Source organism: Pagrus pagrus, assembly GCF_965226575.1.
Source record: "Pagrus pagrus genome assembly, chromosome: 19".
NCBI classification, from domain to species: Eukaryota; Metazoa; Chordata; class Actinopteri; order Spariformes; family Sparidae; genus Pagrus; species Pagrus pagrus.
Genome location: NC_140203.1, coordinates 2575115 through 2602871, shown reverse-complemented (window position 1 = coordinate 2602871; position 27757 = coordinate 2575115). Strand labels below are relative to the sequence as shown.

Genomic DNA, 27757 nt, shown 5'->3' with positions numbered 1-27757 from the left:
TGAAGCTCCAGAAATGTTTTTATGGACTACAAGACTTCACCTGACTTTCCATCAGCATGGAGGGAGGAGAGGATGATGACCACATTGTGCAGCTCAACAATCTGTTCACTAAACTGAACACACATTTCCCTCAAAAAAGTTGATATAGCAAAATCATATCCAGCAGACACAGAGTAACATTATGTGCATCTGAAGAATGAAGGTCCAATATTCTCTCTTTTAGCTCAGTTTTTGGTCTCCACCAGCCCCAGAGGGAAACATGTGGCTCTGAAGCTGCTAAATGCTCCACTGTGTTCACCAGCTCGTTTCGAACTGTGTCTGTCTGGTGATGTACTTAATATTTTTATCAGAGCTTCCACTGAAAACGGCAAGAAACAATGCTGGTGAGAGTTCACCTGTCAAAAACAATGAGCTGAAAGACACTAAAAAGCTCTGTATAACTGAGGGGAGCTGCAGATTCAGGTGACTTATACAAAAATATTGATTGTAGCAGCTTTAAAGCAACCCAAAGCCTCTTGAAAAATGCTCTGCTTTAGTATTTCAGACTGATTCTAGTTTTTGGAGTAACTGTAACAGCACATGTCCTGCATGAGCCGCACTTAAACTGATATAATCTACAGACTCTCATCGTTCCAAAGCCATCTGTTGGTCCATTTCTGCTGCTTATGTAGACGACTACACCATCCCACTTTAAACATCTTAAAGGATTTGACAGCTGTGAAACCTGCAGTGGTTTATACTCTCTGCTCAGCTAAGATACAGCTGTGATATACTGTACTACGCACACATCCACGGAAAATACCAGCAGGATATTATAAAACTGAGACAGTAATCTGTGCACATGATCAAATTTAGACCGACAGACAGCAGCGTAAACAGTGTCGTCTGGAGCTTTATGAATCTGGATATTTTTGGATGCAGAAAGCAAATGCTTTGCAGGAGAAACTGTAATTAGCTCCATGTGGGTCATTCTTAGGATTTGTGTCAAAGGAAGAACTCTGAAGCTATGTGTGACTAATAGACCGGTCTGAGCACCAGCTGGGTGAAATATTTGGCTGCCTGCTGTGTAATTACATTGGCCATGGCTCTGTTTCATCCACGCAAACACAACAGGGATGAGCAAAAGGGAACCTGCACGATAAAAAATATGGTTTATTCTGTGGATTTTGTGAACGCCACATCCATCTGCGTCTCTGTCACTTTTTATTCTCTATCAGGGTGTAAACAGAAGCAGACTCAGATGGAAAATGCTTCATTCAAGCAGAACTATAGATGTGAGAGTGCAGCAGCTGAGGCTCAGCCTCTCCAATCTGACTTCTGAGATTGTTTCATGCATCATCTAAAATTTAAGACTGTTTATTGCTTCAGGTTTGTGCTCCAGGCTGAGGCAAAATCAAGAAATGAATCAAGGACTGTACGACAGCTTCAAATCATTCATGTGAGGATATTCAAGATTATCTCGATAATGAATATTCATCACATACACCTTCAACAGATCGTCCACAGGCTTGTATAGGCGACTGAGAGGGACGGAGAAGGTCTAATTTTATGTGTCACTTCGGTCTGCTCACATATGAACTATAAAAAAAATATAAATGCACTTAAATCACTACAAATCTGTGACACAGAGCCTCTTTAACTGCTGCATTTACTGCACAAGACAATCAGTATTTGACCTGCAGACGCACCAGAAACACAATACAGCTGCTCTCCCAAATGCCAACAAAAGCCACATTGAGAGCCACACACACACACACACACACACACACACACACACACACACACACACACACACTCTCAGTTTAACACAAAGACGCACAGAAACACACACACTCTGATGTCATAGTGAGAGCGGCGGCCTCGTTGGAGCCAGGCGGTCCTAGGAGGAGAGACGGAGCGATTACATAACAGCATCAGAGCGAGGAAGGACGCTCAGAGAGGATGGAGGAACACATTGTTGGGACAAGACGGGACGAGGGAGGAGGAAGGAAGATGTAACAGAGCCACAGAGGTGTTCGACATGGTTCCTCCATTTACAGACATCTGAGGTTCAGACCCGCAGAAAAGCAGACAAATCGCTGCTTCTTAAGGACGACGAAGCTGCTCTCGTGTCGCTGTAACTGTTGGTATTTCCATCTGCTGCTCCTCCTTCAGGATGCTACATATTGATGACTATAATTCAGCCAATCCGAGTCATCAGGAGCTGTGACATCACAGCTCGGGGGTCTGATGACTCAGGGGGGGGGGCAGTGGCAGGATGATGTTAAGACTCACAAACGCACACGTGCAAACACACGTACTTCCACATATGCACACACACAGTCTATAAATAGACCTCGACATCAGGCCGGAAATCCACAACAAACACATCAGGTGAAAACATGCAGAGTATTTTTTTACTCTGCGTCAAAAACTGGTTCAGCGATCAGTCAACAATCTGCTCGTTGTTATAAATTTAATGAATTTGTTGCCGACACCGTGGAAGACATCAAAGTAATCTGTGATAAATCTTGCTTTATCATGTTTTCTCTTATCTATCCACAGAGGTCTTAAAGGACCATACCAGTGATTTTTCATGTTTTGATTCTCTATTTACTACTTTACATCACAGCTGGCTTTAATTTCTTTGCAGGACACGAAGAGTCATAATACTGGGGTGAGAATGAAGGATTCAAAATATACTACAGGCTGGGAGCTAAACTGCACTGCAGGCTTGAATTTGTAGGACGACGACGACGTCTTTGAAGAGTCGGAAAGATTCGACCGTGACTAACTTGATGTTCACTGTGATCGATTAAACAACTCAAGCTGAATTCAGGAATCTGCTACGTGATTTTCAATCCATACAGAAGTTAATGGAAACCAACGGCTGCCTGAAGGGAAGTAAAAGTACATCTGGAAATATAAAAACTAGAACATGCGTTTAAAAAAAGTTCAGCGAAAAGGATTTTAAACAAGCATTTTACAGTGAGGACTCTAGACATGTTTATAAGGAGGCCATAATACCCCGGAGGAGTTTTCTTACTGTGATTATGAGTATTGTGCATTGTACTCAACTCCACCATCATATCCATAATCACATAATAGCACCCTCTGGTTAATTATGGGCTTTACACAGCAATTTAAAACATATTTACAAGTGGAAGCATCTCTCTGGAGAGATGCAGATGGAGCCACTTAAACAACACATTTAACATTTCGGTGTGAGACCAATGTGGACAGTTTTTACATGTAAATACGTCGAGCCACAGTCCTTTCTTTGTGCTGAATTAGAGCTTGAAAATGCAGGCTGGATTTTTAATCATCAGCACGGACCCCACAGGAGAAATTCACCACACCAGTCTAATGAACCGGCTGGCTGGGGGTCACCTTTAGAGGAGACCCGCGCCAGGAAAAAACACATTAGTTATGCTCAGTACTCACATTTCCTTGCGGAGGACTCCGATACGCTGGTTTTCTGAGCTGCTCCGCTCCTTCGACAGACTCAGCTCCTCCTGGTATTTGGAGTTCTGCTGTTTCAAAGCCTCGAGCTGAGGAACAAACAGAGGACAGAAGGTCTTAAAGAGTACAGTATACACACAGCAAGTTACAACAACGTTTTTCTCTTCTACTCATCTTGATCACATATTCACAGCTAAAATGTTGCTGCACTTAAGCCCCGTTCGGACGGGAGATATTCATCTGGAGAGGTGTCCTGAGTTTAAGATCAGCTGCTCTGGTCAGCGAGTGCATATGTTGATCATTGTTCATACTCCTGCAATTTGAATCCAGTCCTGAACGATCGTGAAGACGATCTCTTGAGTTTTCTCTTGTGATGTCTGTGCGAACCTGACCGGCGAAACACGAACAAAGAAGCCTATTTGGTGACCAATACAACAAAAAAAAAATCAAAGTCATCGGGAGCGCAAGAGGTCGCCAAATCTATTTAAAGTATGTCGAATCAGCTGTTAGCACTTCCTGTTTGCAGTATAGTCATGGATGCTCAGACAACTATAAAATGTGATGATTCTCAGGCAAGTTCTCAACGGTCTTTTTCTAATATTCGTTTAATTACGCTGATACCATCATATTAAAGGGGAGCTCCACCAACATGACACATCTTCTGTGGATCTTGAGGGAGCTTGAAAAAATAATCACGATGTCCAAGTTGATCCTCAAACTGTTTATTTTGTACGAAACCAACGGTCCAAAGCCCAAAGATATTCAAGATATTCTCCACCAATCCTGAAACACTTATTGTCATTCTCATTTAATCTGCCCGTTATTTTCACATTTATTGAAATAAAATTGTTTAGTCTAAAGCTACCCCAGACTCTTTACCTAACTTAACCTAAAACATTTTTAGGCCAACAACATGAATGAATGAAATGAGCTGCAACGATTTATTGTTTACTTTTAGTAACTTTGCATTATGATTATCAATTTTCAGTGCATTTACACGTGCATGATTATCTTACACGTTAAGACTGCAACTAAACTCTTTATATTATCAATAAATCTTCTGGTTATTTTCACATTTATTCATTTCATTCATCAAGAATTGTGAAAATGCTCATCACAATATCCCAGATCCCAAAGTGACGTCTTTAAATTGCTTCCTTTGTCCAACCAACAGAGAAACACCTGAAGACTCCTCAAAAGCAGCAAATCATCACATTTAAGAAGTTGCAACTCCACTCTCAACACTTTCTAAAAGGCTCCCAATCAATTCGACCCAGTAATTGATTGTCCCACAATTATTCAACCTCATTTTCCCCTATGTCATTTGAAAGCTTGTGCATCCAGGGAAAAGCTGCAGTCAGACAAGAGTTGTCGTTAGTCGTAAGAGGTGAATCTGCAGTTGATACCTTAAAACATAGTGCATAATTAAAATTTATGCACTGCCCAACTGGCAAATTAATTTTACCAGCCACTCAGTAGATTACCATTGTTTCTTTGGATGGAGGGTGAAAAGACATCTTCCAGCTACTTGCATATTTTTCCAGCATTTAACTGATGGCTGGTGCTAATTTTGTGCCTTGACCTTAAATACAACACCTTGATATTCATGGTGAGTCAGCATGAGACAGCAGAGCACGTTTAATCCACGTGAAACTATAAATAAAAGCCCCGGAGAGACGTCAGCTCGTCCAACTTCACCTCGTGCAAACTTTTACTTTCTCATTCAAGTCGGGACAAACAAACATCTCACAAATCGTTCCCGACAGCTCAAACTGCCACACGTGCTGCTTTAAAATAGCAACGGTCAATAATTAATTAACAAGTATGACTTTTGAATCGATGCCTTTGCTGACACTGGACACGGACTAAATAAATAAAAAAAGTCATGAGTGATGATTCACACAGTGAGCCGTCTGCAGTATGTTTCTGTTTGCATGTTAACACATACGGTTGCCTTGTACGGGAGTTCTTGACTTCTCAGCACCTCAGTATTTATCTACACCTCCGAGGTGAGATCTAGTCTGCAGAGCATGTTCACGTGCACACGCAAACATAAACAAATACACACAAACACGCAGCATGTAATCAGGTTATCTGCACGGGCTACATCACAGCATCTTACATCCACACGGAGAACAGCGCTCATTTAAAAGAGCCAATTAAACACACATCACACCGCCTCGTCCTGCTTACAGTGACAGTAAGTGACTCCCGCACTGATCAGCTTTTAATCCCAGTTTAAAAAATAAAAACACAAACAGGAATCCTACCTGGTAGCGAGGCGAGTAGATGTTACTGGAGTAACCCTGATGCAGAGCGGCTATGTCCATACCTACACAGCTCACCGCTGCCTGATTCTGACCTGTGTTCACCTGCTCAGCAGCAGCAGAGTTGTTGCTACACCAGCGCTCGACTCCTTTCTGTCAAGCACAGACTAACACAAGCTGAGCATCAATAAAGCATCAGCCCTCATCCCCCGCCGTGCACGGCTGCCAGAGGGAAATGGAGAGAGTGTCGCCTGAGCAGCCTCCCTCTCTCTCCGAGCACTTCCATTATGTAAGCCTCAATAAGCTCCTCCCAGACCCCCCCACCACCACCACCACCTCCTCTGAGCTGCTCACAATCTTGTTTCCTCGCTCTCCGACACCATATGTACTCACTCGCTCTGAGAGATTCACCTTTCATTCACAGTGTTTCACATGAATCACAGCCGACAGGAGAATCAGCTGGTGACTGCATGTCTACGGTTTTGCTTTACGTTACGAGGTCTCATAAAAACAACCAGTCGTACCTTCAGCTCTTACACTGTGTCAGTGACGTGTGGCAGCATCTGTACACAGACGACCCAACTGCGGCTGCAACTAACAAATACTTCAATCATCGAGTCATCTGTCAGTCATCTGCCTGATTAATTATTTGGTCTACACAGTGTCGATAAAAAGTTTTCACCCCTTTGGATGTTTTCCCCTTTTATTCTTATTTCATTTATTTATTTTATTATTATTTAATCTGGTTTTCGCTTTGACATTAAAGAGTTTTTTGGGTTTTTTTTGCACATTCTTGTCAAAAAAAGCCAAATTAAATCGACCATGATTCCATTTGTTAAAGCAATAAAAAGGGAAAACATCCAGCGGGGGGGGTGTAAACTTTCTATAGGCACTGTAAATGTCTTTTAAAGGGGCTTCATCTCAGAAGCTTGAAACACAGATAGCCAGTTAGCTAGCTATAAAGATAAAGATAAGTTAACTTGAAAGACACTCATGGGTTCACCTAAGTGAGCAAAAATACACAGAACATGGAGTCGTAACATTCAGTGTGCGTTGAGCGGCCTCTTAAATGACAGTGTTACGATGGGACAGAGTACGGGTCGACTCATACGGCTTTTTTAGGGCTGATACTGATGATTAGAAATCAAGGAGACTGAAAACCGATATCTGGGACTGATATTCAATTGCAGTAAAAATGAAACTTATTGTGTCTTCCTCTCCACCACATCTATTTGATACATTTAGTTAATTGTTACTTTGCAGATTCAGATTATTTAGTGTCTAGAGGCTATTAATTGTGTTAAAAGTGTTACCAATCAGATATTGTTGTTGGCGGGAAATTGTGTGAGAGGATGTTGCATCAGAGCCAAAGTCGGTTTAGCATCCCTCCAAAACCCGATCATATTCAGTTTAAAATCAGAAAAGATGGAAAAAAATTTAAAAAAACCCCAGCAAATAAACTGAGAAGCCAACCACAACCAAAACAGCCGTCCAAAAAGGTTTGTGTAACAATGAAAAGAAATACAAATAATACGTAGAGAGTAAAGATTGTCAACATTTTTGTTCAATCGACTCATCAATTAACCGACGATTCGCTCCAGTTGCAGAACCAACAGATTTTTGAGAGAACGAGACTAGAGTTGCCGACCTCAAGCCAACTGTTCATTAACTTCAGCGATGTTCTGACCAGCCAGGCGTCACACACATACACTAACACACACACACACACACACAGACACACACTCTGACATGTGCAGTATTACATCACAACCTACAGCGACATGGCTGAGCGGAGCGGAGCGAGGAGGCAGATGTAATAAATAATAAATAAATAAATGTGTGTTTTCCTCCACAGAGAGTAACGTCCTGCTCTTATGATGTAGCTGAGAAAACAGTTTACATGTTTAATGACGATCACGTAATGCTGATCCTTTCAGGTCACTTCAAACACGCTGTGTTTAAAGTATCATGAACAGTCTGTTGTTCGTTCTAACCTCAAAATACTGTGTGTTATCTTTCAACCTGTGAGCTTCTGTTCATTATTAAGTGAGCTTAAACTTTTTATTTAGTAATAAGAATTTGCCATTATGCTTGAAATGATCATTCAATTCATTCAACTTACAAGGAGACATTTGTTGTTGTTTTCCTAGTTGTAGGTTTTCCAGAACAGAACAGTCAGAAAAGCAGAAAAAGCATGTTTACATTCATCTCCTGCTCTAATCTGCTGTCCATTTCTCTGACTGTCATGAGACCGAACATCTGGAGCTCCCGGGCAGCTCAGATTTGAGATGAATGTAGGCGAGCAAGAGGGCACCAGAGAGCCACCGACTGACAGAACGACTGCAGGTGGATCACACTCAGAGGGGTAGCGATGGAGTACGAAATGATAAAAATATCAGGTTACAGACGGCGGTGAGACGACGAGACTGAGATGGGAATCAAAGAGAGAGCGATGGCCCACAGTGTTTCACGCACGGCTGATTAAATGCGATGACTGAGAGCTGCACAGTCACATGCTGTCAGTGTGGGAATCCTGATGTGAATACATAATAAAAACCCTGCAGGCTACAAACGCTAAACTTATGTATATTCATGTGTGAATGCTTTCACAGGGCTGTGGAGACAAATCCAACTACTGGAGCTAACGTTAGCGGCATGATTTGGATGAAAACTCCCTCTCGGGCTGACTCCTTTAGACAAACACACTGTTAAAGCGATTTCATACACATGCGTGCGTTCATCCACATGCTGAAGCATCGGACTGTAGAAGGAGAGATATTAAAGAGCTTGGAGGGTTTATTTGACCTTTTCATAACTAAAAACACAAAGCAAACGTGTAAGATCTCACATGACAACATGGGGACTTCAGGGACCGTGGGTTTCGACAGTCTTCTACATGTTTTCTATTGGAGCTGTCTGCTCACCTGTGTCTCCAGTGTCTTCTTCTCATTGGTCAGCTGCTCCAGCGACAGCGCCGTCCTCTCTGACTTCTCAACAGCCTGGAAAACATATTAATAATATTTAGCTCCACATTGTACGGTTATATACTGCATATGTCATGCGTCTTCTCTGGATTATTTTATCAGAATTCACCTGTTCTTGGGATTATTTCACTGTTATTTACTGCGTCTGTTGTATCTAGTCATTCATCCAGAGCAGCCAAGCTTATATGAATCATTTTATTTAACTAAACACACCTTTATCATATTATCACCTTATAAAGTTGATAAGGCAACAATAATTAGCAAACAGTTGCTTAATGACACATCCAGCAGAAACACAGCAACACTATCATTTATTAAGAGTCATGTTTGTGTCACCTAATGAATGTTTGTCCAATAATCACCGTCTTTTAACTTTTTTGTGTTCTCCACCAACTCCTGAGGGAAATATCTGGATCTTTAGCTGCTAAATGTTGCACTATGTTCACCACATAGTCTCTAACTGAGTCTGTCTGTCTGCCGTTTTGCTAAAGAAAGAAGTGAGAATAAAACAAAACACTGAAACTGTGCAGTGTGCAACCAAAACAAGGATCTGAAAGACACTAAAATGTTAAGTAGAGCTGAGGGGAACCTTGTGGCTTTGTCATAACATGAGACCAATTTCACATTGCACACAATAATTTGATCCGTTGCTAATAGAGAAAATATTGTGATGTTTTCACAGACATCACAGTCGCTCAGTGAAAATGGACATTCATGCTTAAAAACCAGCTTTCCATTAATAGACTGCAGAGACCAGAGGTCATTAAGAGTCTTGGCTAAAAAAGGAAAGACAGCTCTGTACTGAGTCAGCCTCAAGCCTGTTCAGCTGTTTCACTTTTTAAATCCATTTGTAACGAGCTCCATGAAGCGAGAGCAGCAGCAGGAAAGCTCCGACTTCAGGGAGAGAAAACAAAATACTCTCTTATAACTGCAAACTGTAATTCCACTCGTGTTGTTTAGAGACGTCTCACATGTGCAAAAATAGCTACAAGAAATGTAAGTGCATAAGAAGTTTTCCTGTAGCTTGAAACACACCATTGAGTTTGTTCAAAAACGACACTGCTAGCTTAGCGTTAGCCTACAGCTGCACTTCCAGACACTTATCCTGTGTGCAGGGAGACGATCGACTGACGTGTAATGGAAGAAACTCAAATGTTGGGTTTATTTTCTTTTTCAGAGATCCTTGATTGATTTGCTTGGAAGGAGGATTCACTCTGGACAGATTTGAGAAACCAAACTTTGTAACAAACTGATTTTGTATCTTAAGTTGTTTATTGTTGACTCACTGAATGCTGGTATTTTTTGTTGAACCCTGGAAACTTTATTTTGTTGTATATTATTTGAACTTATCTAACCCTAACCTGCAAAAACACACCAGGATAAAATCAAGCTGTTGTTGAGTAACAAACCTCTATTTTCGAGGAGGATTTGAAAATGTAAATGACAGTTGTCGGGGTATAAAACCAACGATCTGTTGATCTTTACAAACCCAGATGAGTGAGAACAATGGCAGAGCCGTCGGTGCTGAAATAATGTTTACATCATAAATCGACTGAATTATGATATCCCTAATTGACTTGCAGTGCTTTTTCTGCAGATTCTTCCTAAACAGAATATAATTTCATCCTTCCTCACATCCTTTATGTTACTCTGATTCATGTATGATCCTACAAACTAGTTTTCAGGCAGTTCCTCCTGGTTGTGACGACAAACTGACAGACTTCACAAATCTGTAAAGCTTGAATAAAAATATCTGACTGGTGCGCTGACTTATCAAACTCAAATGGAAATGAGAGTAACGTGTGCATGTGTGTGTTATTAATGTTTTAACAACACCAAATTAGCCGGAGGCCACGGCAGCTTTAGAGCTTCACTAAGTCTGAATCAAATCACGCTGGATTACTGAAGGACGGATTAATAAAGGAAAGGCCTCTTGCAAGTCCCCAAAAACTCTTTAATTCTGACATTTTCAGCATTTCCTCCAAGACGTCCACAAATACTTTGTTGAAGTCTGTTAACAGCCAGAGGCAGACGGAGCTATCTTGGTGAGAATCAGTAAATGCCAACACGCTGATTCATCGTCTACCAACGTTATCCGACTGTTAGCTGCAGTCAGAGCCGTGACTTCGACTCTGTTCACAGACAGAAGCTCTCAGGCTCCTCTGTGTGCAGTGTAAACACAACAATAAGGACTCTGTTTACATGCGGTTAAGATGTAATGTCGTTTGCGGCCACAGCAGGAAGCCGAGATTTAAAGGGTTGGGTCGGATTCGACAAAGTCACACAATAACACAAACAGTCAAAACCACTGAGGCGGTGGTAGACCAGCAACTCCAGCGTTTGATGTGGTAAAATTATGTTTTTTGTTAAAGGAGTCTGGTGGCTTTGGAGAGAGCAATATAAAGGCTTCAGTTTTCCATTTGAAAGGGCTGTCTGATACTTTAATATAGCACACACTTAAAGTGATTAGGGTTTCGATTTAAATAAAAAAAAAACACAGTTAGCTTAGCGGTAGCCGTCAGCTGCACTTCCAGAGACTCACTGCGTGCACAAAGACAAACAAGCTACGAGTAGGTAAGTAACTTTGACAGCGTTGGAGATGTTTCAGAGATCCTTTATTGATTTCTTTGAGATGAGGGTTTACCCTTGAAGAAAAAACTGAACTGAACTGTAGTGAAAACTCCTTTTGTTGTTTATTGTTGAATCACTGAAGGCTGGTATTTTTTGTTGACTTTGTTGACTTGGAATCTTTATTTTTGGTGAATATCATGTGAGAAATTAAATAGTCTTCCATTCAGTAAGAAATATACTGTAAACACCAGATCAGGATGTGAGAACAAAAGGGAAGAAACCCCTTGGTGTAAGAGTCAGACGAGAGGCAATTGCCTCTCCTCTGAGGTGTTACAGGAAGATAGATGGTAGACGACATTTACATTCTAATGAAGTAGCAAAAGGGTCACCGTCCTGGGAAAGAGACGATCCACCAAACATCAAAAGGTCATTGTTCTGGAAAGAAATGTTGTAAACCCCCACTCTGTTTGTATTTAAGTCAGAAACATTTGGAAGACGAGAGAGAACACTTCAGGTCTTCTCTCCATGCTGCATGTATTAAAGAGATCTGATTCATGATACTGATTCTGAAGTTCTTCAGAGAATTAGCAACTCTCTACTTCAACAAGGAGAATTTCCCTTACAATTTGGCGACGAGGATGGGATGGACGCTCTGCTGATTGACTCCTGAGCCTGGACTGAAGGTTTAACTGTCGGCAGGAGTTTCAAGGAGACTCAGGGAAAGTTCCGCTCCGACAAACGGAGGACTGGATCCCACCTGAAGTCAGGCACGGGAGGCAGACAGCAGACGCTCCATCTAATAAGTGAGTACGGTGTTGTGAATCATTTGCTCTATTGTGAAACCTAGGTTGCTCACATAATTCCTGTGTGGTAGTGAGTTCACGTGTGTAAAGGGTCCATGAGGGACGCCTGTTTGTCCATATAATTCCTGTGTGGTATTGGACTTTTGTGTGTAAAGGGCCCTGGGGGCGCCTGTTTTCCATGTAATTCCTGTGTGGTATTGGACAAAAAAAAAAAGAAAAAAGAAAAAAAGAAAGAAACTAAAGTAACAACACAGCAAGAGGCTGTTGTAATCTACTAAGTAAAGCTTGCAAAAGAACTGATTATATATATATACTGTGATTTCAAGAGGCTGAAGGAGTTCTAGATAATCCTTATAGACGACTTAGAAATTGAATAGGAGTGTTTGATGCAAACCTGATAACAGGTAATATAATAATATAATATAATAATAATAATATGATCCTATATTAAATACTGTAATATAATGATATTATACAGTATAATATGATATGATAGGCCCCACTACAATAAAATGGGCGTATGAATGGAAATATATATATATATATATGAAATAAGAATGTAAAGAATGAACTTTGTAGTCACATTCAGTGACTAGTATACAGCTTGTATGCTACAAGGGTGCGTTGCTCGGAACAAATGTGTCATACAAACCACCTGGCTGAATAAGTTACCCAAAGTTAGTGTCTACTTGATGAGATCCAACCATACACTTGTATGGGAAGATCAGTGTGATTGTGAAGTTTGTGTGAAAGATAAGCCCATTGAAAGTTTAAGCACATCTGTCCCAGTGAGTCAATTGAAAACAGGAGGAACAAAACTGGGAAATTAAAAGCTCTAGCTGAATGTCTTACAGGCTCTGCTGAAATAAGGGCAGACAAATGGGGAAATAATGTGGTGGAGGATGCTCAACGTTGGCACTATGTCACCCATGGGGTGTTTTCAGTGAAAGGCAAATTACAGAATGTTAAGATGGTATAGAGTATGTTAGAAGAAAAGGTAAAAGGAATGTAGGAAAGATAGACTGATGATTTTTTGCAAAATCAGGAGCAGGATTGAAATAATGGGAAAAGAAAGTTTGAGTAAGAGGAAGAAGGAGAAACAAGAATGTAGGGCCAGAATTAGGAATGGGCCTCCTCCAAATACTGTCTCCACACCTACAGCACTTCCTTCAACGACACCTTCTCCACATGAGGTCAAGAACCCCAGGAAGACTCTGCAAGGGAGGGGGGAGAGGCACCAATACACCCTGACCTGTCAGCCCTCTCCCCATCTCCTAAAGAGACACAAATTAACTCTTCTTCTCCAAAAAAGACTTTTTCTCCAATAGCAGCTTCTGTTGACTACTGGTTGCGGAGTCAAGATCATAGAGGGGATGATGTTCCCTATGTCAGCCGAAAAAATTCAAGGAGGTTGCAGGAACTACCTGGCACCCAAAAGACTGGAGATGGGTGGACCACAGAGTCCTGGACAAAGATGGCAGTCTCAACAGAACAGCAAGAGGAGAAGCAGACTGGGTTCACATCCAACGCGTCAAGGAGAGTGCAACAGAACTGACAAAAAGGCCGATGCTGCAGCTTGGAAGGCTATGGGCATGCATCACATGATCGTGCTACCCCTGAGCTTAAACAACAAGCAAGACGAGATCCAGAAGAATCCTGGCCACATGCACCACCTAAAGATGTCTGTTCATTCTCCAGGATTCCCCGTGACAAAGGCAAAGGAGACAGTGGAGGAAGGTCAGAGCATTGAGCAACACATAGAGAAGAACATTTAGACACAAATAATGATGACACACACACACACACACACACATAGACAAAGAGAGAGAGAGAAACACTGATTGACTGCTAAAGACTAAGCATTGCTTCTAACAGTTTCTGGTAGCTTGAGGGCTCTAAGCAAATTTGATTTTTGGGAATATAAAAGATGCAAATTATTATTATGATGATAATTATTGTCCAGTCGAAATCAACTTTTAGACTAGATAAAAAACAATATCCGCTCAGCCCTAAAGCTTTTTAAAGTCATTGCTTTTGTCATTTAGTCTATCATAATTCAAGGTGCCATTGTTGAATCCCTAAGTTCACCATGTAAATCCCCCATCTTGCCTGTTAAGAAACCAAATGGGGGGTGGAGACCAGTAAAACACTTAAGGTGTGAAGTTGTTGAGCATCCAGCAGATGTTGTAACACTAATGTCAAAATTTCTATCAGACGGTGGGGGTTCAGTAATTGATTTAACAAATGCAGATTTTTAGCATTCCTGTTCATCCTGACTCACAGTTCTGGTTTGCTTTCTCTTTCAATGGTAAGCTTTATTCTTGGATGAAGATGCCATAGGGTTTCTTCTCCAGTCCAACTCTGTTTGCTATGGAGCTGAGAACTTGTTGCATTAGCAGCTATTGTGCAGTAGTGCTCTTGTTTAGTATATTGATAATTTGTATATGTGTTTTACGTTACATGGACATTGTCAAGAACTGAAACAGTGTCTCCACTTTGTTTTCTGGCAGAAAACGGTCCTGAAGTTTAGAAGGACGAAGTTGCAACTTATTTCAAAAAATTTAATGCGCTATTATACTCCGGAGGGTCGAAAATTGGGTCCTGACCACATCCAGACAATCTTGGATGTTTCAAAAACTGCGAATGAGAAAAAACAAACGATTGCCTTATTGGATTTAGCAGGCTATTGTTGTCCATGGATTCTTAATTTTGTGGAGATCTCCCAACCCTTGTATGACATCACACATGGGTGAAAACATTTGACCAAGACTGACTTGACTGACTTTTGAGGCAGAGACAGCCTCTACTGACTTAAATCAAGCTTGATGCAATTTTTTTTCTTTTTGTTTAGGCCTACCAAACCCTAGAATTTGCGTAAGATTACAAAATTGAAAAAAGAAAAAACTACTACTCTTTCTGAATATGGTGGTTTATATCAAACTTAGTCCGTGGTGGCAATTAGGGCCTAATAGGTTATTAATCAGAATAATTTTACACCACAGAGAGAGCTATGGTAAGATTGTGTAAGAGCTGTAGCTGTTGTTACCAAAGAAGTTATGGCCACAGCTGATGACTATCTGTCCTCTAACTGTTCATGTTCTGCATGCTGTCTGCTTTTTTAACAATGAGAAAAACTACTCACCTAATCAAAGCATGAGTTTTGCACTAACAAATGTGCTACTAACAGTGTCTCATGTCACCCTAAACATTGTACTGACCTTAACCCATCAACTTTGCTCCATACAGCTCAAGATGGAGGACCACATCCATGTCTGTGTCAAAACCACAGGATGCATTATTTGACACACCCCTTAATAACCCTAACTTTTCTCTTTTTTGTAGATGGTTCTGCTATGAGAAATCCAACTGATGGATCCCCTTGTGTCTCATATGCAATATGTACTGAGAATGCCATAGTTGAAAATGCTAAACTTCCTGTCTGCTAGGGCAGCTGAATATTTTGCAATAACTCGTTTTTTGTTTTTTCATTCTAGGAACAGGACAGAACGTCACAGTTTTACAATGACTTGAAATATGCAGTTAATGTGTGTCATAACTTACGTTTCCTTACTTCGACAGCGAACTTATAGCACATAGAAGTCCCATCAGTAACCTCTTGTCTGCATTACTTCTACCTGTCTCTGTAGTGGTATGCAAATGTCAAGCTCATACAGGTTCTGTTTGTCCCGGTGTCAAAGGCAGCTGCTCTGTCACCTGCCTCCCCCACTCTACAGATGCTTTTGTCTGTCCAACACCCTTTATGATGTCTTTTTGTTTCAAACAGGAGCTGAGTTTTAAAAAAAACAAAACAAAACAACAAAAACCTCATCTAGCCTCATGAAGGCTGCATGAAGGCACAGTACTGAAAAAAGCTATATTCCCTTTTTGGCAAATTTGACTCATGGTCTTGACCATGAGTCAAAAGGGGGGATGTTGGATATTGTAAATAGATTGTGGTATGCGCCAGGATTTTCAACTTTTGCTCTGAATTTTTGTAAAAATTGTGTAATTTGTGCAACTAATAATGTTGGCAGAGGTGTAGCAATGCCCCTGTCAGCCATCCTAAACCTGAAGGTTCCTTTGAGCATTTAATGATGAGTTGTTGACATGTTTCTGAAATGGATTGAATGCTTCCAATGTAAAAATGCTACAGTCACTCCAGTTTGCTCTCAGTAACAAAAGCATTGTTGAGAGACGTAATTCCATGTTGAGAGCCTTCGATCTAAATTAACTAGCGAAAATGGGTCTTATTTTATAAATAGTGTAATTCAAAGCTTCTCCGATAGCCTGTAGATAAACCTAAAAAAAAAAAACATTGTGCCTACCATCCAGCTAGTGGAGGTGCAGTGGAATAGGCTAACCAGACCCTGAAAACAACCACTAAAAAATTAGTGACAGAAACAAATTTATTAATAGTTGAGGTTTTACCTTTTTAATGTTGCATTAATTAACCTGCATTAATGTTTATGAGAGACTGCCCATATAAGACAACTCGATCATCTCCTTATGAGGTACTGACTGGCCGTCCTATGAGAATGATGAACGGCCTGTTTCCTCAAAACAGTTTAACTCTGACAGGAATGGATGATGACATGTTAAAATATTGCTGTGAGCTTAACTATGTCTTGAAGTTTTTCTTCCCTCAGGTAAAAGCTGCCCCATCTGAGCCTGACTCTACATCTAGCCGGCCTAGACCTGTGAATGACTCTAACTGTGTCTGGATAGCTGAGGGAGAAACGTGAATCCAGATCCAGGAATTCGAGTGTAAACCTTCTCCAGCGATTATTCTTCTGAGAAGAAGACAACTTAATCTGTGGGGAAAGTGATGAGGATTTCTGGTGGACGATCGTGGCTACAGTTTCATCATCGGGTTGGTCACCACAAGCGTTGTAGACCAATCCTGGTCTTCAGCCTAACAGCAAGATGAGAGCTGTTCCTGCAAATTCAGAAGCTTGCAACAACTGGACTCCAAACGTCCTCATATATTCATACCTATCACACCACCACTGATTCACTTGCAACCACCAGTCAAACTGATGTCATTATACTGATACTTAGACACCCATCCATCACAGAAGGATGGCAATGGACTGTCAACAACGAGGGTCCAAAGAAGACACAGAGGACAAAAGTGACATTGGCATGCCGACTAAACAGAATCAAGTGACCCCAGAGGAAGATGACATCAGAACAACCACAATAGCGCAGCTGATCACGGAATAATAATAATAATTAAAAAAAAAAAAACAACAGTTTAGTAGTTTGAACAAAATGGTTTTTGGAGTTTTCAATGCTGATGAACTAATTGATTTGCTTTAATGCTGTTGTTGTATTTTCTATGTACCGTAACGAAGAGTCATAATTTTTGAGGTCAAATTAAGTGATTTTTTTTGTTGTTGTTTTGTTATTGCTGGTTGCTGTTAATGGTTTTGTTTTATTTCAATTTTTCTAAATTTAATTCCCAGAAATGTGTGTTGACACTTTGTGTCAAAAGGGAGGAATGTGAGAAATTAAATAGTCTTCCATTCAGTAAGAAATATACTGTAAACACCAGATCAGGATGTGAGAACAAAAGGGAAGAAACCCCTTGGTGTAAGAGTCAGACGAGAGGCAATTGCCTCTCCTCTGAGGTGTTACAGGAAGATAGATGGTAGACGACATTTACATTCTAATGAAGTAGCAAAAGGGTCACCGTCCTGGGAAAGAGACGATCCACCAAACATCAAAAGGTCATTGTTCTGGAAAGAAATGTTGTAAACCCCCACTCTGTTTGTATTTAAGTCAGAAACATTTGGAAGACGAGAGAGAACACTTCAGGTCTTCTCTCCATGCTGCATGTATTAAAGAGATCTGATTCATGATACTGATTCTGAAGTTCTTCAGAGAATTAGCAACTCTCTACTTCAACAAGGAGAATTTCCCTTACAATCATTTGAACTCGTCCAACCCTAAACTGCAAAAACACCAGGATAAAGTTAAGCTGTTGTTGAAAAATAGCCCTATCTTTTTAAGGAATAATTTGAAGATGATAATATAATGACGTACGCTAACGTAGAGTCCCTTAGAGCTAATTTGACTGTGTTAGAAAACATTAACAAGTTCATTAACTGCTCCATTATTTAGCCAGTTGATTCACAGAACAATTGTTGGCTTTAATGCTATGTCTTGCACTTTCTTACAACGAGTAAACTGTATTAACATGTCTGATTCTTTCTTGTAAGGTTAGAGAGGTGCAGTTCTGCAGGATATTGTTGCTGAGACTTCAGACATAATCTTAATAAAACATATGCTTCAATGCATTTCAGTAAGCTTTGCGTTGGAGTTAGCACTATATATATATATGTCAATTAATTTTGGTTCCAAATATCGGTTATCTGTTGCCTTACTTAATAATCAGTATCGGCCCTGAAAAAGCCATACTGGTCGACCCCTGATAAAAACACCACAATACACTGGAGGGCGGCTTTAGTTGATTAAATGTACATTGACTGCGTGTGTGAACGTACCTGTGTCAGCTCCGTCTCTCTGCTCTGACTCTCCTCCTTCAGGGTCTGATAGTCTTTCTTTGACTGCTCCACACTCTGCTCCAAATCTGACAGGAAACAGACATCAACTACAACAACCATCAACAAAAAAGATCAAATTCAGTTGAGAAACATCTGATGTGTTTACCTTGCATGGTCTGCGCTGTCCTCTTGTTCTCCTCCTCAGCTGTCTCAAGCCTTTGTCTCTGAAACAGAGAAACATCAGCTTCACTACAACTAATCACTCACATCACTCGGTAACATTCTTGTACCTTGAGCTCAGCAGAGAAGAATGACTGGGCCCAGACAACAAGCAGGTTTGCGGATAAAAGGCTTCTCTTAATGAGAGCACTTTCTCTATGCCCACGAGCAAAACACGTCACCGTGAAAACGAGAAGAATCTACAGTTAGACGCTCACAGATGTGCACTTCATTACAGAAACGTGCAGCCATTTTACATTCATTCCATTTTACACAGGTTATGATGGCATTTTTACGAAGTGAAAAAGGCCAACAAAAAAAAATACTGTCCTGTATGAATACACTGTACGTTTCATATACCTGTGTGGCAAAATCCCATATTGGAGCCTGTTATTGCAAGATGACGATGTTTTGAAGCGAGAATTTCTCATTTTTGTGTTGTTTACTTGTCACGTCCCCGGTGTGTAAAGGCCTTAAGACTGCTGTTGTGACTTTTACAAGTGACTCAGGTGTTTATTTATTATTCTAAGTCTGAATGAGTCTTTGGATAAAGGACACTTATGTTTAAAAGCCCAAAATCCCTGACGTTAGCAGATAGTTGGAGCCAGAAATGTCAGAAAGGAGCAACGTGGTCCTCTTTTTCTCTTCTCTCTGTTTATTTATGATTATGATGTTCAGGGTTTCTTACCACGCCTGTCAGCTGCTGTTCCAGACTGCTCTTATCTTGCTCCAGAGACTGAACCTCTTTCTGTTTGCTCTCCAGGTCGACACTCAGCTCACTGATCTGTTGGGGACACACAGTATAGGACATACATTATACACATGTACATCTGAGTAGAGCCATAAATTATGCATCAGCACAGTGGCTCGAACTAACCACACATAAAGAGGACATATGCCTATTTACATTAGGAGCTAAAGGGAAGGTCGTAAATAGAAATTGCATCAATCGTCCAAGTTTGACATCCTGCCATAAATTATATGATAATGACGACGATGAATAATCCATTTTACAGGTGGTGAGAATCATGCAGCTGCTGAACACAACACCTGTGCCGGGACTTTTCCCACAAACCTTTTTCTCCTGAGACTGAGCCTGAGCCTTCAGCCTGCTGATCTGCTGCTGGGACAGAGAGGCGGCATCCTCCTTCTGCTGCGACGCCCGCAGCCTGAGCTGGAGGTCCGCCACCTCCCGCTCCAGCTCCATGATCCTGGAGCGCTCGGACACCGTGGCCACCTACAGCACGACATGCAGAGAGGAGGCATGAAGGCAAAGAGGAGGCAGGAGAGCAGACAGAGGAGAGTGGACACAGAACACACTTGGTTGTACAGTGTGGACCAAATATGATTACACTGGTGGGATACATCAAATGACTTAGAATCAGTAGAATTTTGATTTACTATCAAATTAATTTACCATCTTTTGTCTAAAAAACATCAGAAAAAAGTGAAAAATGCCCGTCACATTTCCCAGAGCCCAAGGGGACAACTTGACGTTCCAACACCAAAATATGTTTAATATTAAAGAGAGAAAAGCAGCTTAAATGTTGTCCAATATGTGCCGATATGATTTTTTTCAGAAAATATTGCAGAAAAGTTGCCTGTGGTAGGTTATAATTATTAAACTCCTAGAGAAGTTTACTGTTTCAGCACTCCGATTTCAATTTAGTACAATAAAGTTTATTGTTTAATGGTAAAATATCCTGCCTTGGATATATCCTGTGTCTAATAACCAAATTAAAAGGATCACTGCAAAAAACGTGTGGTTTTATGTTTTAAGATCGTTATAGAATTTTTTTTACGCTCTGGTATCGGCATCGGCCCCAAAAATCCAGGCTCTGAAGGCACATCACGGTGTCTAATCACAAACTTGACTCATCAAACTGAGAAAAAACACTTCCTCAGACCTTTCTGCTGAATCAAACCTTCAGTAACATCCTCAGCTTTATGCCTTGATAAAAAAAACACTTATTTTGAACAGATACAACTGATTCGTCTTTCTTCAGGAGACTTTGACTCATCAAACAGGTCAAAGTTTGGACCTTCTGCTTTAAGGGTAAAGGATAGCAGTGTGGTACATTTTTCTTAGAGTCAACAAATCCCATGAAAAGACCAAACAAATGCTGAATGTATCTGTTTGTGTGTCACAGCCTCATATATCTTACATACATCACAATATCTGTCCAACTGACTCTCCACTCTTTCTGCTACTAGGACACAAAGAAGTGGGGCGTCAGATTAAAACCTCTCACATCACTGACTGCCAGTAACCCACTGTTTTAGGAAATTACAGTCCTTTTTGAAAATGACACTACATATTTGTGAGCTGTTTTTAAAGCTTCACATCTTCAGTAGGGGCGAGTGGGTTTGGAGCTGAGTGCAGCCGACAGGGTGGAGACGTTGGAAAGTGCGAACACATTGTTGGTTTTTGGGCTTTTCGTGGGATTTGCTGAGGAAGAAAAATGAAGGCTGACATCGTCAGAAGCACAGGCATTTCCAAACTCTATTATTTAAAAGAGCTTTCATGCACACATGCATAACTTTCAGTGTGATAGACCTGCGTTATTAGAGAAGCTCGAGGCCGATGGGATGTTAATGTACCTACGCCGGGGCTGATCGTGGACTGGGCCGTGAGGGAAGAAACTTGTGACATATCTGAAAAACTGCATAATGTTTGCACGCTGTGGTTCCTTCAATATATTCTGTGCATCATTATTAAACCTAGTGGGGAAAAGCACATCACTCAGCCGCGCTGTGGGACTGGGACTGCCAGCATTACCCTAGTGTCCTCTAAATCCCTCTGGAGTTTTTCAGCTTTGGTCTTTTCAAAGAGCAGGCTCTGCTCAAGCTCCTTTATGTGGGCATGCTCCAGTCTGGTCTGCGTCTGTTAGTAAGAGAGAGCAGGAAGAGAAGGAGAACAAACACCAACACTGCAACACTGACATGCCAGCTTTGTGCCACGAACAGAAAGGCGACAAGACTTTAAAGAGAAGGCCAGTGAGTAAGAAAGCACTGATGGTTTACAGCATTTCAATTTCATCAGTTGGTTGTGAACAAAGGAAAAGATTGTTATTTGCTCATTCTGCTCTGAGGAGTATAAGGAGTTAATTATTTTCTCTCATTCTGACTCCCAGATACTTTCATTTCTCTTCGTTGGCCACTTGTTTGCTTGTATTCAGATGTTGAAGGAGACCAATTCAGGCAGTGAGAGTAAAGAGGATGCAGACAGGAGAGGAAGATGAAAGCATACAAGAAAGACTGAAGACAAAAAACAGCTTTCAAGAACAGGCATGTGGATGAAAAGATGAGGAGAGGATGGTAATTCAAAGTGCTGCAGACGGGGAGAAAAAAATCCAAGAAGATGGGTGAGTGAATTAAGGATGAATGAATAAATGAAAGGAGCCGGAAAAAAAGACGCGTCTGAACAAGAAAGCCAATGAATGATTCAAAGAGTGCAGGAAAAGGAAAAGGCTTAAGACAGAATGATTGATTTAATCATCAGCTCTTATTTTTTGGCAGAAATAGCAAAGCAGTAATGAAAGTTAGTGGCCATTTTTTCACTTAATGTTGTGTGTAGAAAAAAAAAAGAGATTAAACTCTGGAAACTCGTACACAGGAGGGCTCGAGGTTCATCATTTGTCTGGTTTTAATGAGAACTAAGTGTGTGTGATCACAGGGTTTCTGCAGGTTTCAGTTAGTTTAATTTAAAGGCTAAGTTCACCATCATTGTCTCATTTATCACGAGAATCATTATCTACTCAGCTCCAATGCTGATGGAAAGTCAGGTGAGGTTTCCATAAAACATTTCCTGAGCTTCACAGCAAAACAGGATGCAGCAACGTCAGAGCCACAGAGGAGCATCAGAGCGGCTGAGCAGACTCTAGGCTGCGACTAGCGGAGCGACTTGATAGTGTGATTGTTTGATGATTGATCAGGCGTCCATGTTGGGAAGCTGCGTCACCGGCGTACATACTGACTGATGCCTGCGTTGTTACAACAGCAACTCACTACGGTGCAGAGAGTCTGTCTTAAAGATGATTTGAGAAACAAATCTGATTTGCCTGCAGTCTGAACAAGAATTAAACGCGCTGTTCTTGAGCCGGAAACTTTTACTTTAACAGAAATGTTTTCAACTTTTTACTTCTAAAAGCAGCTGATTATTTTTAAAGGGGAGACGTCACCGCTCACACGCCAGGCTGCACAGTTTGCATCTGTTGTTACTGGTTACATGCTGGTTTCGTTTAGTAGTTTTGTCACAATGTGAGCAAAACAATCTTTTTTTACAAAAACACATTTAAAAGTGAGAGTGAAGTTAATGAAAAAAGTCATGTTAACTTCAAATCCAATCAATTGTTTAGACCCGTCAAGATCATGAGTCCTTATAGGCCTAAGGACATTTTGAGACTTGGGGCCTGCAGAAACCCTGGATAATGTAAAATATCCACCTAGTTTGTCAATAATTCACAAATGAATATCATAAAGAAAGCATGAGCCTGACAAGTGGGAGATTTATAGCTCGAAGGATTGAGAGAAGATGTTTAATTGAGAAGCGGATTATATAACCGGGAGTTACCTCCAGGTCTCCTTTGGTGATGCACGCCTCTTCAACACGGAACTGCAGGTCTTCCACTTTTCTGTCAAACAGGGACGATGATAAAGTTTCCTCCCAAAGCAACTCCACTTCACGTATTAGACAGTGACACACGAGACGTTTAACAGTATCCATGGGCCGTATCATGTGCAGGCTACAGGTGAAGTCCGACCACCCACCTCTTCTCCTCCTCCAGCTGGTTGAGCAGCTCCACTTTGTCTCGATCTGCTGCCTCCACCAGCGAACGCAGCTGATCCAACTTAGCCTCCGTCTCCACCGCATACTGCAACACACAGAGACAATAACACTGTGTGAGTCGACTTACAGACACTTGATGTTGGTTACTGATGTTAATGACGGTATCTTTAAAATGTGTGGCAAGAATAATCGAATCATCAGTTCAATGGGATATTTTATTGACGGATCGGTATCGTCATGCCCTTGGGCTCCCACGGATCATTGCTCTCCTCTATCTAACAATCTTCTTATATCTGTTTTTGTAATATCTAAATCTTTATATTTTTTTGGTAATTATCTTCTGTGGCCTGTCCTGAGAGGACGCTGTGTGGCTCGGGCACCACTTGGCGCTACCTCGGCCTGCACAGACGTCCTCCTGGATCCAAACACTTCACATATATTCTATATCATTTACTTGTATCAGATGTTCTGTCAATGAAATCTGTACACTATGTGCTGTTGTTGTTCTGTTCTGTACATGTTACATCTACAGGATGTGAGCAGGAACATACAGAAACACGAGCTCTGACATATTTTGATCCTAAAAAGTTATTATCAATGACATTCACGTGTGCGTGTCAGACCTGATCCCGTCCTTTCCTCATCAGAGTGAGCTCCTGCTGCACCTCCCCTGCATGGCTGGTTGCCTTGGCCACCTCACACCTCTCCAGGTCTCTCTCTGCCAGCAGCTGCTCGATGTGCTGCTGCTTCTCCTTCAGAGCCTCCTGCAGCGCCGTGGTGCCAGAGATCTTACGAGCGTAGCGAGCAGATGTCTCCGTCAGCTGGAGAGATACAGTGAAACATTCACATTTAACATTTTGGATGTTTTCTGATGCTGTTTTTTCACATACAGTTACACCAAGTGTTTAGACTGTGTCAGCGGTGCCTCTGATCTACGGTGGCAAAACATGAAACAAGACAATGAGGTCAATGTATCAGAAAATCAACTCAGTCTGACTCAACATGAGTTACTCTCCACATTCAGTCACACTATATTTTGATCGGAAACAAATATATTTGCTTGGATAAGACGATGTGCAACCAGTTATGTTAAAAAAATTACATATTACATATTACATATCCACCCAGATGTTGGAGCTTTCCCACCGAAGACAAATGCCACATGTTAGCGGGCATTAATGGGCATTATTCACTAATTTGTGAATAATTTCAGTTTTCATCTTTAAGATTATTAAGAAAATGTCAAAAAAATTTGAAAAATGCTCATCACAATGTCCCAGAGCCCAAAGTGACAACGTCAAATAGCTTTTTTGTATGACCAACAGTCCGAAACCCAAAGGAAAAGCAGCAAATCCTCATGTTTAAGAAGCTGAAACCAGCAAATGTTTAGCTTGAAAAATCACTGAAACAACTGTCGATTATCAAAACAGGTGACAATTAATTTTCTTTTGATAGATTAATCGATTATTCAACTCGTTATCATCGTTACAGCTCTATTGGACTCATCCTCTGCGGATCTGGGGAATGTTTGTACAAAATTGAATTGCAATCACAATACTGTAGTGTTAAGAGCGAGAGAAAAACAAATTACTTACAGTACTGCACGATGCCACTGAAGGTTTGTTTGAACAATGTATGGCTTGACAAATACGTTCATTCAAACTGTTTCCTTATGTTGATTAAAAACATAACACTCAGTCGTGAAGGGTCAGCAGACCGCTGGACAAGACTGTTTGACATCTGCGATCCAAATTATAGATTGAAAACAGGACAAGAGGGAAAAAAGTCACCTCATGTTAGAAACAGCAAAATTTAAATCTTCCTCAGGAAATGACCCAAATACTCAAAACTTAACGATGAGTTTCCAGCCGCTGCACGCACAGCCTCAGCTGTGACTCACAGTGAGGTTTTGGGGATGCGTTGTGTGACGCTGCTTTGTGAGTCTTACCAGTCCTGCTCGGCTGGGTTTGCCGCTGATTGAGGAAGTGGCGGAGCTGAGTGAGCTTATGGAGGAGGCGCTCGGGCTCCTCTTCAGGGTGGACCTCCTCCGGGAGCTCTTGGCCTTGGTCGGTGTGGTGCACGGGAAGCCGATACGCGTCACCTTGTGGACCGGAGCGAACAGACCGTACCTGGGCAGGCACTGAAAGTATCTGAGAAGGAGAACAGGTGGCACAAACTGAAACCTCAGCAGACCCACTGACAGCTGGTTTAAGAAGTACCTTTACGATTGATGTTGTTAAAACAGATTTACACTGTTTACCTCGTCCCCGCCACAGCTCCGTCATTCTTGCCGAGTGGTTCGTCCAGTTCCACTCCACACCACTCCCCTTTGGCAAAGTCTGTCTCTCCCAGAAACCGAACCACTCCTGCCTTCGTCCCACCAACCTGCATACACACAAAAGACAAGGCCAAGGCCCTTTAATTCAGTCAAGCCTAATCCAATATCAAAGGTGCATTACATAAGAATTGGCCACTTTAAAGTCATCCTGCTGACAAACCAACCAACCAACCAACAAGGCTGGTAATAATTAAGGTCCAGACTCTGTTCAAACGGTCTCCCGTGTCAGATTAAATTACCCACTCATCTAATATTTATTGCTGAACTCCTAACTAACAATTAACACTGGGGACACTTTGGAGTAAGCATATACTGTATATCAAGTGTTGTGTTTTCCTGGTTTTAAAAGCTGAATTACAGTGAAATACTTTAGGGAGATTTCAAAATATCGAGATATATATCAGGTATCACAATATTATTTTAAGGCCTCTGAGGTTCAAACACTGAGCTTCTCACCAGCACACGGTCTCCCAGCCTCAGCTCCCTCTTGATCTTCTTCTGTGAGTCTGGGTCTGAGATGTTTGACACCGACTCGCTGGACATCATTCGGTTCATTGCCGAACTTGTCTTAATGCCGGTGCCCTGAGCTGAACAACAAATAAACATTTTTAGTATTTTTTCTAGACAAAAGAGCTGCCTTTACTTCACTGAACAACATCCATGCTTTCTGTATTTTCACTGTTACCAATTGAGGTAGGTGCAGCAGGTGCAGAAGGTGCACCAGGTGCAGACTCGCTTGTCGCCAAGGCTCCTGGAGCTGGACTGGCCTGCCTCCCGTTCGCCTCTTTCTCCGGCAGCGCAGTCTTGGACAGCTTTGAAGGCCGCGTGAATATCCCTTTCCCATCCTCACACTGGAAGTACCGGACCCCTGCCACAGACCCGTCGTTCTTCCCGATGGGCTCGTCCAGCACGATCCCCGCCCACTGGCCTGGAGCGAACTGCGTGCCCCCGATGAACTGCACGTAGCCGGGCTTGTTGCCATTGACCCAGACCTTCTCTCCAATCTGAAAGTCGGCACTCCCCTCCTGGGTCGGGGAGGTCACGGTGCCTGGGGTCTTCTCGGGGGGAACTGGCTTTGGAGCACCTGCAATCACAATTATGATTATATGCTATCACTTCTCACAGAAAGCATACAAGTCAGTTAGAAGCCAGTTTTAAGGTTTCTACTAAGGGCCCGTACAGCCGGCGTCACCGTTCCTTACCAGAGGATGGAGACGTCTTCGATGGCACCCCGGATGGACGGGCTATTTTACTGGGCGGTTTGAGCCCGCTGGCTTTGCTTGAAGTACTCATGGCTCCTTGTTTGTCCTCGGGTCGGGGGGAACTGGCCTAAACAAGGTGGGGGACTAGGCCTTCCCCACCACCCCACAAAGTCCCAATGTGATGGAAGGGAGCTGGAAAACAAAGAAAATGTCGCCTTCATCACTCAAAATATAAAACAACAACTTTTAGCTCTGTGGGAAGACGATGGGGACGTTGGAGAAATACAAGCTGGCATTCATGTTTTTAAAGACACAGTATGTCATTTCTGCCACTAGGAGTCTCTCAATCTAAACAATGAAAACAAAAGATGTAGTTTGATGATGTTGTGAAGTAGCGCGGGATCATGGGAGTTGTTGTCTTCCTTGCTTAACAAAAATCATTAAGTTTAAAATGTTTTCAAGTTCTTTTTACAAGAAAAGCTGTGAACCCTGCAGCCCTCTGCCTGGATTTTCTCATGTTCTCACTTTGTTTGCTGCTCGGGACACTTTACTAACCCAAAATGTGTCTATTTGACGTCCTGAGAATGAGACTCAACAATCAACTATCTTTGTGGTGCGTTCAGGAACAGCTGGGACA

The 27757-nt window shown here is 41.7% G+C and overlaps 1 protein-coding gene across 2 annotated transcripts in view; it reads right to left on the bottom strand.

The window, feature by feature from the left end:
- The window catches only part of clip1b (CAP-GLY domain containing linker protein 1b), a 34419-nt gene that overhangs the window by 3790 nt on the left and 2872 nt on the right, over nt 1-27757 (bottom strand). Inside the window, exons 2-16 of one of the 2 annotated variants that reach the window (XM_084383516.1) lie at nt 27121-27312; nt 26604-27002; nt 26375-26505; nt 25841-25965; nt 25529-25730; nt 24204-24401; nt 23562-23665; nt 23365-23425; nt 21571-21675; nt 19867-20028; nt 19480-19575; nt 18739-18796; nt 18573-18658; nt 8633-8707; nt 3424-3530 (exon numbers count right to left, since the gene is read on the bottom strand). In XM_084383516.1, the coding sequence (XP_084239642.1) occupies nt 3424-3530; nt 8633-8707; nt 18573-18658; nt 18739-18796; nt 19480-19575; nt 19867-20028; nt 21571-21675; nt 23365-23425; nt 23562-23665; nt 24204-24401; nt 25529-25730; nt 25841-25965; nt 26375-26505; nt 26604-27002; nt 27121-27211 (2000 nt within the window). In that variant the 5' untranslated portion in view covers nt 27212-27312. The remainder of the gene's footprint in view (nt 1-3423; nt 3531-8632; nt 8708-18572; nt 18659-18738; nt 18797-19479; nt 19576-19866; nt 20029-21570; nt 21676-23364; nt 23426-23561; nt 23666-24203; nt 24402-25528; nt 25731-25840; nt 25966-26374; nt 26506-26603; nt 27003-27120; nt 27313-27757) is intronic. The other variant, XM_084383517.1, reaches the window with a different exon arrangement.